We start from the raw sequence: 14,092 nt of genomic DNA on the forward strand, positions 1-14,092 counted from the left end.
GTTCCAGGTCTGGGATTCTTTGCAGCGAACGAGACAAGGCTGGACACGATTTCAGCCATATTCGGCTTCAGAGAGAACCACACCGGCTAGTTCAAACTAGCACAGAGGGGTTCACCTACGAAAAAACTGCCACTCCCAAATTTTTCGTGGACTCATTTCCTTAGTTTTAGACTATTTCTAGACTTATCCCTGGCATGCGAAGAGGTTGATGGTCTAGCAGATGAGAGAATGGGCGGCCGGTCAACCTGAGATTCGACGGGGGAAAACGACATCCCGTTTTCTAACGTTAAGTGGAAAGTACAGATTTGTCAGGATTAAAGCAAATGGGACCGACTGGGCCTCGAATCTGAGAGACGGGAGCAAAGTGGCGACGACAGCAACCACGGGCCGAGATTAAATAGTCCACTAACATAAGAAAAATATAATGTTGGGGTTATTTTGCTAGCTAGCTAGCTTTAGGCTAGCTAGCAAGTTGGAGTCTGGAACTTCAGTGCTCCACATCTGCCAAATTACTCTTTATTTTTTGGCTGCGCCGAAGGGGTGCAGGGAAACATTAATCTCCTCTATTACCAACACGGGGAGCATTTTTCGGACGCAGGGAGTGGTAGCCAACGTGCTAGCTAATTGTTAAGAAAATGTCTGCGAAGGTGCGCCTGAAGAAGTTGGAGCAGTTGCTGTTGGATGGTCACCAAAAGAATGCAAGTTCACTCAGCGTCGAAACCCTTCTGGATATTTTAATATGTTTGTACAACGAATGCACCAATTCCCCATTAAAACGGGAGAAGCACGTGACGGAATTCTTGGAATGGGGTAAGTTTATGAACAACTCCAGCTTTTATTTGCCATTATCCTCTGATGACACACTTATTCGCAAGTCATTTCCATCCCTGTGCTAGCCAGTTATCCTCTTATCATGGGAAATCTAGCATAGCCAGTAAGCTAATCGAAGGGAGCTAACTCACGCTCACGCTAGCGTGCGCTGAATAGAGCTGGCATACAACAATTGAGCAAAGCAATCAAGTTAGGTGGTCCACTTGATACTTTATTCAATGTGTTGGCACACATTAACCATTTAATCTCAAACACAAGGCCTGCTTTGGTGAAGTCGAGTGTAATAGATTTTGTGAATGTCCTTTTACTCCAATCAAGATGTTGATTTCTTAGAATGAAGTATTGTTACTGGTAGCCTATGACTGTTATGGCATACGTTGCCGAGTAGCTTTCAAAAACGTGTCCATTGCTGTCCTTGAAACTATTTCCTTGAGAATGCAAGATGCGTGTGTGGTTTAGTCAGTGCAGCGGGATAAGATCACGAACCCTGAGGTTTTGTTTGCCAGGTCAACGTTCAGTTCCCTGTTCCAGCATTAACGTCACTACTTTGCGAGTGTTTCACATATGGGTGTCCGATAAGGTGCAGGAATGTAGACAGATATGTTCATGATGATGATACGTTTTGGGTGATTAAGTGTGCGGAGAATGCATTTGCCCGTCACTCAACCAACAGCCCTAGTGTCCTAGAAGCTTAAATGTTCCCTCTATCTTCAAGTGGTGAGGTGGGGGAAGTGGCCTTGTTTGAATAAGACTACGTCTGAACACATAAATAGATTGTTCTTGTGCTCAAATGGTAAATGATTAACACACGCTTGAGTCTACTTTACACACATCTTTAGTACTGGCGGCACGTAGGAAAGGTTGGATGTTGAAGTGCACTGCTAAAAAAAATAAAAAAGGACAGCCAAGTCCTTTTTCCCCGAAGGCACTCCTTGCCATTCTGGCAACACGGTGGAACGTGGGCAGGACGGGTGGAATGGAATGTCCCAACAACCACATCCCTGTTCTTGAAGTGAGAGGAATTGACAGCTACCCTCTCACTCTAACATTTTCATTTGGTCTCGCCCCTGAGTGTTTTGGCCACACTCACACAACATAATGAGAGGATTCTCTTCCCTGGCTGTTTCTTTGACGTCAGTAATGAGATTACAACCCTGTGTGTCTGCAACCGAAAAGAGCGTCCCTGTCCTCAACGGACCCGTCGTAAGCAGGTGCCGCCTTGTCAAGGCGGTCGGTCTATCCGGCTCTCTCATAACCTGCGTCTTCATTTCGATTACCCCCCCCCCCCACACACACACACACACACACACGATGGATATGACCTGAGGATTGTTTCCCTTATCCTCAGATGAGAAAAATTACAGAGTATGTTGTCAGCTCATTAACTTGTTTTGTTGGTAATTGAATCATGGACATTACATCTTTTTACTAGTAGCATTTGACTGTGTTTATGTTTTTGTTTGCAGTTTTCACTATTATGTTATAGGCACAAAAAGTCAGGGATTTTTGCTTTTGGGTGAAATTTTAGGATGAACCTAAAATCCACTATAACCTTTACAGGTGAACTTAATGTGACCACCTCTAAACTTTTGAATGTGCATGTCGAACAGTTAAATGTTGCAGCACTTTCTGTACTGAAACATTTAAATTTCACCCGGAAGCCAGATATCCTTAACTTTTTGTGAGTAGTGTATGCACAACAACGATGTAACTTATATAACATTGTCAGGCATTGACATAAATTGCTCAATATAACCACACTGTCATTTGGTGAAGGAGATGTAGCCAGACGTGTTGCAAAACTTGTCACCCAAAATGGCTAAGGTGAGAATAATGTGAGAAGATGAGCTTCCCTTATGCCATAAAGATTAGGTCAGAGTGGTGGAGTCTCTTCACAACTGTTCCATCACCATCTGGAGAGGTATCGTTCCTTTTTTCTCACTAATACGTAATGAAGCTGGGAACGGCACACCACCCACATCCGTTAAAGCGATCACAGCAAATGTTATTCTACACTTTCTGAGCTGTGTGAGCGTGTGTATGTGTCAGTCGGTGCTCGTGCGCTATGAAAAAAAAACCCAGCAGTGAATCTCTCCTCATTATCTTTGACAGACATATTGACAGAGTCTCGCTCTCCGGTATTGAATAGTTCAGCAAGTTCAGTCAATCACTCCATGCTTGCATGCCTCTATGTCCTGTAATTACATGGGTTACCCCTGACTCGCAGCAGCTTTTTGAAGACACTGCAGTTTGTGAAACGTCTAAGGTTTCAACAGTTAGGGCTGGTTCATAGTCTACGATCATAGTCGGACACAGTTGACAACACCAGGCTCACACACATATTGAAGAGCCCATCTTGTCGTCTACTCAAGCTATGCGAATGATGTGCCCCCATTGGAAATGCATGATCTGGCATGCACATTGCATTGGAAAACGCATTCTACCTAAGCAGGAACACGCACAACTATACACTAGACTGTGAAACAACCCTAAGTGTTTACTCATTGTTTGAAACATTAGAAAACGAACAAGCAAAATGGGAGGAATCTTATGGGTTGGCATGCTGGCTCTGACAGCTGCCAACTAGGGCTGTCACTTTTGTCGAAAAAATCCTGTTTGATTTTTGAGACATAAGTGTTCATTGAATCAATTGTAAAATCGATTTTTCATGTCTAAAGACGTTTCCATTTTCAACGCCAAATATAGGCCAATCCACAAAAAAATAACAGGCATTAGGACGAACCTAAAGAGGGCGCTTGTAGATGCAAGCCAGCAATATTTCTGATGATTTATTGGCGTGAAGTTTCGTGCACAATGACAGGAGTGCAACATTCTCGAAAAACAATAAGCCGAGTATACTGCCATTACATCAGTGACAAACATTACTGCAGGCTTCAACGTAGCTGTGTTTACGATTAGAAATGTCAAACAAATTTCGCCTACATAAAGCTCGATTGCACAGTTTGCATAGCCTACCGCTTTGTTCTTCTCCATAGTTTGATATACCCAAAAATCCGAAGTACACATCACACCGAAGCCACATCAAACTCCTCAAGTTATTAGGGCCTATCACTAGTCTCTCTCATGTCGCACAGGTTGATCGCGTTGTCCTCCATTTTTGGCAAAACACGAGCAGCACAGTAGCTGATTGAAACAGCTGTTTCTGGTGCGTAAAATTGGTGGGAATTTTCTTTTTAGCTTCCGCAATGCTTTCCGCACTTTTTGAATTCTTTTATATTCTTGTTTGTGAATTTTGTTACATCTATTTTTTTATTTGTTTAATTCGTTTAAAATTAATAGTGTACATATTTGGTTAAAATCGATTCCCTATTTTAGTTTTTGAAACTTGTGTTGTTTGGTCCAATCGATTGGGCAATGTCTGTGTCTGTGTCTGTGTGTGTGTCCACCTCGACATAAGGGTGTGGCAATAGACCTCACAGAAGGGATTAGGCAGGCCCTACGCTGATGACTGGAAAACTTAGGCTCCCGTAAGAAGAGGTGTGTTTCGACTGTGTTACTGACTTGCTACATCTATCCCCCACATGGCGCCCACTCCCCAGCCAGCACACCCCCACCCTCTCTGTCCTCCTCCACCACCACCATCTTCCTGTTCAGATGGCATTGGCTGGAGGCCTTTCTGGTGTTAAAGCTGCACGAGGTCACGTTGTCGATGCTCGAGTAGATTAATTCACTGGCTACACGGAGCTTTAGCCCTCTAGCTCAGCTCAGCTTGGCTCTGTTCTGCTCTGCTCTACTCTACTATGCTGCGCAGTGCAGTGTAGTGTAGTGCATGTCATCAGCCAGGCAAACCACCCAGGCTGTGTGGTGCTTGCCAGGGTCCCCTTCCTTGTCGCTCCCCTTCCTTGTCGCTTGTGCTGACTGTTTGTGTGGTTCACAACAAAGGAAAGCAGCCTAGTGTTATGCTCCCTCTCCTGTGTGTGTGTGTGTAGAAGGAGAGAGCCTGCTGCTATACCAGTTTAAAACATGGTCTAGGTTGTGATTGTTTACCCATCAACAGGACCTTACATGGCCCAGGAGAGAGGGAGAGGTAGATAGAGAGACAGGGGTAGAGGGTAAGAGAGAGAGAGAGAAAGGGAATATGTTCCTGTCTCTATAACCCCACCCTGACCTGTCAAAAAAGGGAAGGAGGAGAGTGTAGATGTAGATGTTGCTAGGGAAGGAAAGAGAGAGAGAGAGAGTGTGTGTGTGTGTGTGTGTGAGAGAGAGAGAGAAAGAGAAAGAGGGATCAGGAGCAAAAGAGTGAGAGAGAGAAGGGGGAGGGAGGAAAGAAGGGAAAGGCTTAGAGAGAGAGAAAGAGAGAGAGTAGGATAGAGGGATGTAGGGAAAAATGGATGTTGCAGAGAAGGAAAAGAAATGCACGCACGATGAGAGAGTGAAGTTGTGAAGGCATGCAGGATGTTGCAAAGGAAGGACGACGCTAAAGAGGCAGTGGGAGCGGGAAGTGCTAGTTGTCTCTCTTTGGTGTGGTGGCGGCGGGGGGGCTTTGGTAAGTAGAACAGCAGCTCTCTGCTCTGCTCTGCCCTCCTCTCCTCTCCGCCAGGCGTGCGCCCTCGGGATCAGAGCTTGTTTATCTGTGCCAGTCTCGCCCACATCAAAGCCCCAGTGCTAGCAAGCCAGCCACCGCTGAGTGGCTCTACTAGGACCCCGACCCCACCAAACCCCCACTCCACGCCCAGCGCCATTCACTGAAGCCCGTCTTTAGAATGTAAAAAAGTCCTGCCACGTGTTTTTTCAAACCGCTCACTGAACCAGCTGATTTACTATTTTACTAATAATAGTAGTGGATCAGTTAATTGGTGAATTCACCCGTGTTTAGTGCACAAGTAGAACCAATACATGGTAGGTCACTCACCTCTGTTTTAACCTCTGTCCCCACCCAAAGTCCATACTTAGCATTCTTGGATTTGCACATAAAATAATGAATCTCGCTCTCCTGCAGTTTTCATGTTTTCATGCATGTGCATCTACACATTACCTCTCTAGCACACACACACACACACTGACTTAACAAAAGGTTTGTTGCTCCTTTATTTGCTCCATCTTGCTTAGCAGAAAAAAAATATGTTGTTTATGTAGTCTAAATACACAGCACAACCATACGCAAACAAGTTGGTGTTCTCTTGGAATTCCCTTCTTTCTCAAACAGCTGGACCAACGTGGGTTTACACACACCACAGTTTGAGCATGTTCTCTAGTGCTACTAGGAAGCTCAAGCAATTTCTGTTTAATTTGTAATGAAACATACCCAAGCTTACATGGGCTTATTATAATGTAGGTCAAGCTTATATTATCTTAGTTATTTATTAATTAATTAATTTATTTAATGTTTATATATTTACTTTTGATACATGGAGTCATTAATTGTATCACAATAACCCCTTTATCGGCCTGAGCTTTGTGTGCTTATGTGTTGAGATCTTATCACATGCTGTTTTAACAGCCTGCTCAAGCCTGTTCCCCGCCCTAAAATAACACGCTGCATATTGCTACCATCCTCATTAACGGAGAGATCCAGGGGAGAGGAGACGCTATTAAAACGTAACTTTTTTGAGAAGGTTGCTTACTCTTCAGAATGCTCTATTGTGCTGTGTGAAAGGAATGCCACCATTGTTCTCTGCATGGCAACAGCACACCACGTACCACATCTGCACAGGAACAGAAAAGCTTGGGGAAGCTCTGGCTTAGCGCAGCGTAGTGTAGCATACAGAGCGTTGTCATGATAACCAAAATTAGGTGTTATTGTAGCGTAGCATACAATAGTGTTGTCACAATAAACAAAATTATGAATTTGATGCGATGCCATGCCATACCTTGATGGCAGTACTGAAACAACACCGCGGCAAAGCTCCATTGTGTTGTGAAAGAATGCCTCCAGTGCAGGGACCAAAATTAGCACCAGCTACCAGCCAGTTGCTGGTGAAATATGAAAAAAGTGGCTGGTAGATTTCAGACATAAAATAATGACTAAACTGTTGAAATAATGACGTCATCATTTTTTTGTCTGTGGCTGATAGAAATTCACATTTGTCAAAAAGTTCATTTTGAACCCCGCTTTCGAGTTTTCTGCAGAAGCACAGTTTCCATGTGGTACATCTGTAGGGAAGCAGAAAGCACAGGCATAGCACAGCATAGCATAGTGTACCAGTATACCAGTAGAATAAACTGATAATTAGAGGGGCTGTTTTGAATTCGACACACCATGTTCACCCAGACATATGTTACGCAGTAGCATATTACTGACTGCTTCAGGCTATAAACATCAGGACTCAGAGAAAAAAATGGATACATCTCTCACACATGGATGGAGTTACTTCTGTTCTCCACAAACCAGAGGTGTGTTTCCCAAAACCATAGTTGCCAACCAACGAAGTTACTAACAGGTTAGCAACTATGGTTTTGGAAAATGCACCCCAGGGCAGTATACAGTTATTCATCTGAACTTTTTTTAATTTTTTTAATTTTTGGGAGCATTTATGAATAGACTTATCGAAAACCAACTGTTGTCTTGTTGTGTGTATTGTCTGCAAAGCTAATCACTGCTAACAGTGATTTTATGTCTTGGTTTTCTTCTCTGTCCATTCTGGAGGTAATGAATGACACTTTCTTCAACATAAATGACTAAAAGTACATACCTACTGTAGATCTGTGTGTTTGTGTGTGTGTTCGAGACTGTGTGTGTGTTCTGTTATAATTTGACAGGTAAATGATGCAGCCAGAATGCTACTTTCCCTTCCTCATCAGTATTGAGGTCTGTTCCTTTCAGTTGCTGACCGAAAATCTGCATATCCTGACAAATACGGCAAAGAATTTGACTGTGATGCTTTTGTATTGCTTGCACTTTATTAGAAAGCGCACAACATGAAATTCTTGAACATGAAGTACAATATATTCATATTGATATTCTAGCCTAATGATCAAACGTTCAAGAGTGCACACTGCACTACTGTCATTGGTAGGCCAGCGGAGTGTTAGTGTCAGCCCATACCCAGAAATGCCCGTTTGGAAATGTTTATATTTGTTTGGTGTGATCCACTTCGGCCACGGTCCAGGGCGAGAGTACATGGAATACTGGTACAACACGCGCTGTTTGCATATGTTTTGTGTAAACAAACTGCACAGTCGGCAAGAGAGAGCGAAAGCGCTCAGTTTTGTTACACGGAATGGGTGAGGAATGCCAGCAATGGACCAGCAGTAGGCTCGCCTCTTTCTCAAGGCCACACCTAAAGACCCACAGCGACACGAGTGTCACAAGCTAATTCAGTGCCCTGGAGATTTCTCTGGAGTGTATTTTTTTTCCCCCTATATCTCCCATAATTTGTTTTTAGGAAAAAAATATGTCCTTGGGCTGCTACGGGTTAAAACGAACCGATAGATCGTTGAGTAGTTGTGCCTTCCCTGAGTTGCTGTGTAACGGTTTACACACTCAGCCTCTCACATTACACGGGAGATGTCTGGCATGCCCCTCCAGTTATCATCCCCCCGCCACACACACTCTCTCTAGCACACTCATGCACACACACACACACACTCCCTCTCTATCACACTCACACACACACTCTCTCTCTTTCTCACACACACGCACACACACAAAAACACACTCTCTCACTGGTGTTTGTGCTCACCGTGTTAATGACGTGAGGCGGGCATCGTGCCCACCCCCACCTCCCAGGATCACGGCATACTCCAAGAACACACACACACACACACACACACACACACACACACACACACTTTCAGGAAGAACATGCACACACAGAGCAGATAGTCAGGACAGGGCTTGTGCTTGGAATGCCTTTTACTAAACGAATGGCTTCTATCAACACCGCTCTGGTGAAATGTGTGATGCTAGCCTGCCTCCATGTCAAAAGTGCCCTGCCTTCCCCTCCAGCCTTTTGTGTGGATATCATGGGCTTTATTTACGAAAATGGCGTTCAGTGTTCTTGGATGTGGACCAAGTTTTATTTTTGTTTTGATTTTTTTGGCCGTCGAGGGAGGACTCATTGTGTTCCGAGGTCCCCTGGGAGTCGGAGTCACCTGACTCACAGCAATGGCACGGCCGGAAAAAAATTCCAGCCATTCCTGCTAATATCCTCCATCCTCCCTCTCCCTCCCTCTCCTCCTTCTCTACAACCCAACCCGATTCACTATCCACCCCTGCAAACCCCCCCCCCCCCCACCTCAACAGCAGGCATGTGTGGGCGGTCCTCTCCTCTCCCCATGGCCACCCCCGTCCTCTCCTCCACTCATAGGCGCTAGGCCGCAGGCATGACACAGATTAGCTGTTTGGGCCTCTGGCGTTCTCCTCGTGGCTTTCCTCACAAGTGCCACCAACACTCTGGTAGCGGGTGTGTGACCATGAGCAATGGCACGGGCTTTGCGCCTGTGAGTGTGGATCTTTGTCGTACCTTGTGCCCCCGTGGCATTGTATGGTTGCGGTCCTGTGGCAGAAATGAAAATCCTTCCTATTTGGGCTGTGCCATATGACCAAACATTTCATAGCACAACAAAGATAATCTCATGACCCAATAGCTATATATATATCACCATATAGCACATTTTATGCAAATTCAATAAACAAATTGCATATGACTAAACTAACTACTAGACTGTTTCCTATTTCATGTGGAATAATGTATACTTCACAAACAGACATGAAGTGTGAAATGTAGGCCTATTTCACCAACCTACCAATGGAAACTGTCCTCATTTATGTTATCATTAAAACAGACTTTTGATAACTGCATATGCAAAAACATAATTATGAAGCACACTAATTAATATCATGATATGACAATATAGTTGAAATTCTTAGCGTGGGGAGGAATTATCGTGATAGTCGATTCTTCTGCCCATGTGCTTATAACTGCACCTAAAGGTGATTGGATGGATACTCTGGGACCACACATACTTAAAAAAAAAATGTCCTGCTCAATGTTTTAGGGTTATTTAAGGTGTGCTCACTTTGACAATGTCAAGTTTATACAGTCTTGTGGTGGTTCTTAGTTAAGTACTGGGTGGACCCCACCACACTTAGGTTTTCTCTTCCCTGTTAAGCCTTTTAAGTGGACTGTAAGCGCCATAGCTGCATATTTGTTATGTTTTTTTTTGTCTGATTCATATCAGTTTAGCCACCTCCACCCCGGAATAAGTTGGAAGTTTGACTAGAAGCCACCTTTTGTGGTTTAAATGTTTGTGTTGCTGCTTGCAACATGTAACCCGGGTCACTCTAAATGGTCAACCACCAAACAACCATGCCCCTGTCTGGCCTAGGGAGTTTTCCAGCTGGCTATCTATATTGTTAGTGTCATTTGGTGGAATGACGAGTGCTCCGAGAATGTGACCTTGACAAGGCCTGTTGAACAGGAGACTATCAATCTGGCCAGAGAGGAATTTCAACACTCAGCCATGTTTCCCCAAGGGTCTGGGTTTGTGTTTCTGTCTTGAATGGTCAGCGTGGCTGACCAGTGAGGGTTATCCATAAATATGGATAAGAGAAAAACATTTTAATAGGAGTATTGATTGAGTAAAGAGCGATTACATTGATGCATTGTTAACCCTCAGCAACTGTATTATTTGCATTTGCAAATAACCAATGTGTGAAAGATGAAGTAGTAACGTCATATCATTGTGTAAGCAACATTTTGATGAACACCTTGTATTATTTTTGCTGAACTAGGCCAGGCTAAAGGCTAAAACACATCATCAAAGCGCCTTCTAGGCCTTTTCTTTCTTTGACTGCCTGTTATGGTGCTTAGTTATTCAGGATTTAACTTAGTCCATGGTGGGCCCAAGTGAAAATAGACTTGACCATCAACACAATTTGTCCTCAGAACCTTAAGAAACAGAGGCTATCTGTCAAATTTCACACCCACCCCCTTCCCTGGAAACGGAATGCATTCATCAGAAGTAATATGTGAACATTCTTTAAACAGATGTGTCAGTCCTAATGCCATTTTCTTATTTCTGCCCACACATTGTTGAAATTGCTGGTTGTAAGACTGAGAGGCATCAAAACGTCACAGATCACCTAAATTAGGCCACTGTGCAATTCTCTACGAAGAACACCACACTCATGTAGAGCACATGAACCTCAGGACAGCAACTTGAACGAGTTCAGGTAATTTCTCAGTAAGACTTTACCATCATGCTCCCCATGCTCCCCAAGACCAGTCCAGTGCATTTTAATGATCATCTTGCTTATTATCATAAAGCTTATACCCACAGTAAAATGTCTCATGTCTGTGTCTCAGGTTTTACTGCTGTTAAGGAACGACTTCATGGTCATGTTCAGACCCAAGGAAGGTTGTGAAATTTCACTTCACGCTAACCGCAAACCACACTTTAACACACAAGACAAGAAACTGAAACTCACAACTCCCAGTTTAAGGAAGTTGTTCAAAATGAAGTTGAGGTTTTTTGTTGTTTTTTTTAGAAGAGGATTTGTTTGGAGCTTGTCTGTGTCAATTGAGACAGCCAAGTGAATATAGAGTTTCCAAATGCTAAAACACACACGTCACACACGCAGATTTGAAATCCCTGCGAGTCTATTTAATGCCTTTGACATTTGCTTCAGCAGGATGCAGCATGTCTGGCTTGTTTACGCAAAGCTGCACAAATAAGCTACTAGATCATGATGTCCTACAGGGCATTTAATATAATGCCGAATATTATATTTTATTATCTAGTAGTAGTTGTAGTTGTAGTAGTGGTGGTGGTGCAATTTCTCTGCCATCTATCTGTCTAATCAATTGCAGTGTCAGACTACAATGTCAATCAATGACACTGTCAGAGTTGTTAGTCAGCAAATTGGTCAGGTCATGGTTCACGATAAGGTAATGGCTCATTATATTAATTATTTAATAGCCATGGTGTCACTGATTATTGAATTAATCACCCCATTAATTAACCAGCATTGCATAATTAGACAGGAGACTGAATGTGGGTCTTCAGGGATTGTGTCATGGAGATTAAGCATTTGACATGCTCTATAGGAGTTATAGGCTTATGAGACCAACAGTCTACTCTGAGATTCAACAGTATTTGTAATAATATAATAAGGATAATTTTTGTGTATATAGTACTTTTCAGGCTGTACGCCAGTGTTTCTCAAACTTTTTCAGACCAAGGACCACTTAACCAATTAAAAAAATACCTCACGGACCACCTAGCTAAAAAAACAACAGTAGACCTACTTCAACTATTGCACAATAGGTCTACTCACTGAACAACCTTGCTTATATTGTCTTTGCACCTTGCTTATTGTGTCAGAAGATTCATACGATTTAAACTGGCGTAGCTTACATAGGCAGTGTGGCAGAACTGTTTGGATTTACATACAAGTTGGATTAATATTGCAAACAACTCCTCTACATTATATTTTAGCACATCTGCTCGCGGACCACTTGGGATAGCTTGCGGACCACCAGTGGTCCCCGGACCACACTTTGAGAAACACTGCTGTAGGCTGTACGAGGATCGGGAGGTCGAGTTTAACTCCAGTTTGTACAATATTCCTGGGAAAGACAACTGTCATGAGTCATGAGTCTCTTATTGGGTTATTACCTGAAGGAGGGGGACAGTGACCCAACCAGGCGTAACCTCCTCCCCCCATTCTCCTTCTATGGTGCCTTTTAACCCTTAAAGGAGTACCGTCACACCGGTGTGACAGGAATGTTGGGAAATTAACATTCTAAAGAATATCTGGGTTCATTGAATTCAACATAGAATTTTAGAACCTTCAATTGAACTTAGAATGTTCAAAAACCTACACCTTTAAGGGTTAATCTGGCTGTGTCTGTCTGCCTGGGACTAGGACATTACGCACGGAATATCATCCTCTTTACCCTCCTGGGATGAGCGACCAAGGCTCCCAGAGGAGGCCCTTTTTTGGAGCCGTCTCTGAGCCATGGTCCAGACAGCTGTGAGCACAGCGCTTACCTGTCTTGACTCCCTTACATGGAAGAGGGATCATCACAAGGTTTCCCTTGGTCTCTGAGAGGGGACTACTGGTGTGATTCATTCATTCACTCATTCATTCACTCATTCACTCACCACCTCGTGGTATGTGGTGCACCTGGTATGTGGTGAGCGTTCTGGTGCATAATGGCAGCCGTGCCACACATTGGTAGTGGCTAGTGAGCTTCCTCCTTCATTGTAAAGTGCTTTGAGTGCCTTGATAAAGTGCAAAGCGTTATGTAAAGGGAAGTTGTTGGTGTTCTGTCAATGAGAGATGAGCGAGCAAGCAAGCCTTAAGCCAAAACACATATTCACAGATTGCCAGAGCGGAACAGAGCTTACCATTCTGGCACACAGGCATCCTACCTAGCAGGGCTGCTAACATCTCACATCCAGGGTGCATGTGCTAAACTCACTTGCATAGGCTTGAAAGAGTGTGAACAGTGAGAAGTTCAGCACAGATTGCCTGATGTAGTGGATAGACAGTGAAGAGGTACAGGTTTCGTGTTGCTTCGTGCACTAGTGCCCACATATGTTTGCCCATGATGTGCCGTGTGTCGCCTGCCTCAGACAACTGTTCAGAGAGCAGCCGCCTCCACAGGGAAGCTTGGGCTGCTGGGAGATGCTGGTTGGTTTGAGTGGAGGTGGAGGAAGGGGTGGGGGTTGTGGATGGACACAGAGAGAGAGAGAGAGAGATGGATGGATGGATGGAGAGAGAGAGAGAGAGATGGAGAGAGAGAGAGAGAGAGAGATGGGCAGGGTGAGGGAGGGAAAGAGAGTAATGGATGGACGGTGGGAGATGCGTGGCAGCTGGTGCAGGATAATAGATTAAACCTGGGCGGGGCTCTAGATGCTTTTAGCTCCTGCTACCAGTCAGCTAGCCACTACAACCCACCCCTCCCCCTTCTACCAGCAGCATAGTATCGCTCTCAAATTCAATTAGTTTTATCGGCATGACTGTATTAGTTATAATATTGCCAAAGCAGTATGATGTGTATGCAATGCACAAAATGAAAAATATAAAGTAAAGAAAATTTGACCTGTAGTATATCTTTTTCTCACTCATATACACATGGTCACACACACACTCTCACTATCCTCCACACAGACACGTACACTTTCCCCAGCATCGCCTCTGCCACTGTCCTAACTGAGCACACACACACACACACACACACACACACACATGGACGCACACACTCAAGGCTCAGCTGCCTGCTAGTCCCAGCCCAGACCTCTGGGTCCCTCATCAATGTTTAATTGGCCACTTCATGCCTGTCAGGCC

The 14,092-nt window shown here is 44.0% G+C and overlaps 1 protein-coding gene across 7 annotated transcripts in view; it reads left to right on the plus strand.

Moving 5' to 3' along the window:
* The window catches only part of cdc42bpb (CDC42 binding protein kinase beta (DMPK-like)), an 81,705-nt gene continuing 67,613 nt past the window's right edge, over window positions 1-14,092 (plus strand). For 5 of the 7 annotated variants that reach the window (XR_006032299.1, XM_042094956.1, XM_042094957.1 and 2 more), the window contains exon 1: window positions 3-810. Coding sequence is in view for 6 of the 7 variants with exons in the window: in XM_042094956.1 (XP_041950890.1) it covers window positions 636-810 (175 nt within the window). In the remaining variant the exon portion in view is untranslated. Of the gene's footprint in view, window positions 811-14,092 lie in introns of all 7 variants that reach the window. The other 2 variants (XM_042094958.1, XM_042094961.1) reach the window with 2 other exon arrangements.

Source organism: Alosa sapidissima, chromosome 6, assembly GCF_018492685.1.
Source record: "Alosa sapidissima isolate fAloSap1 chromosome 6, fAloSap1.pri, whole genome shotgun sequence".
Taxonomy (NCBI): Eukaryota; Metazoa; Chordata; class Actinopteri; order Clupeiformes; family Clupeidae; genus Alosa; species Alosa sapidissima.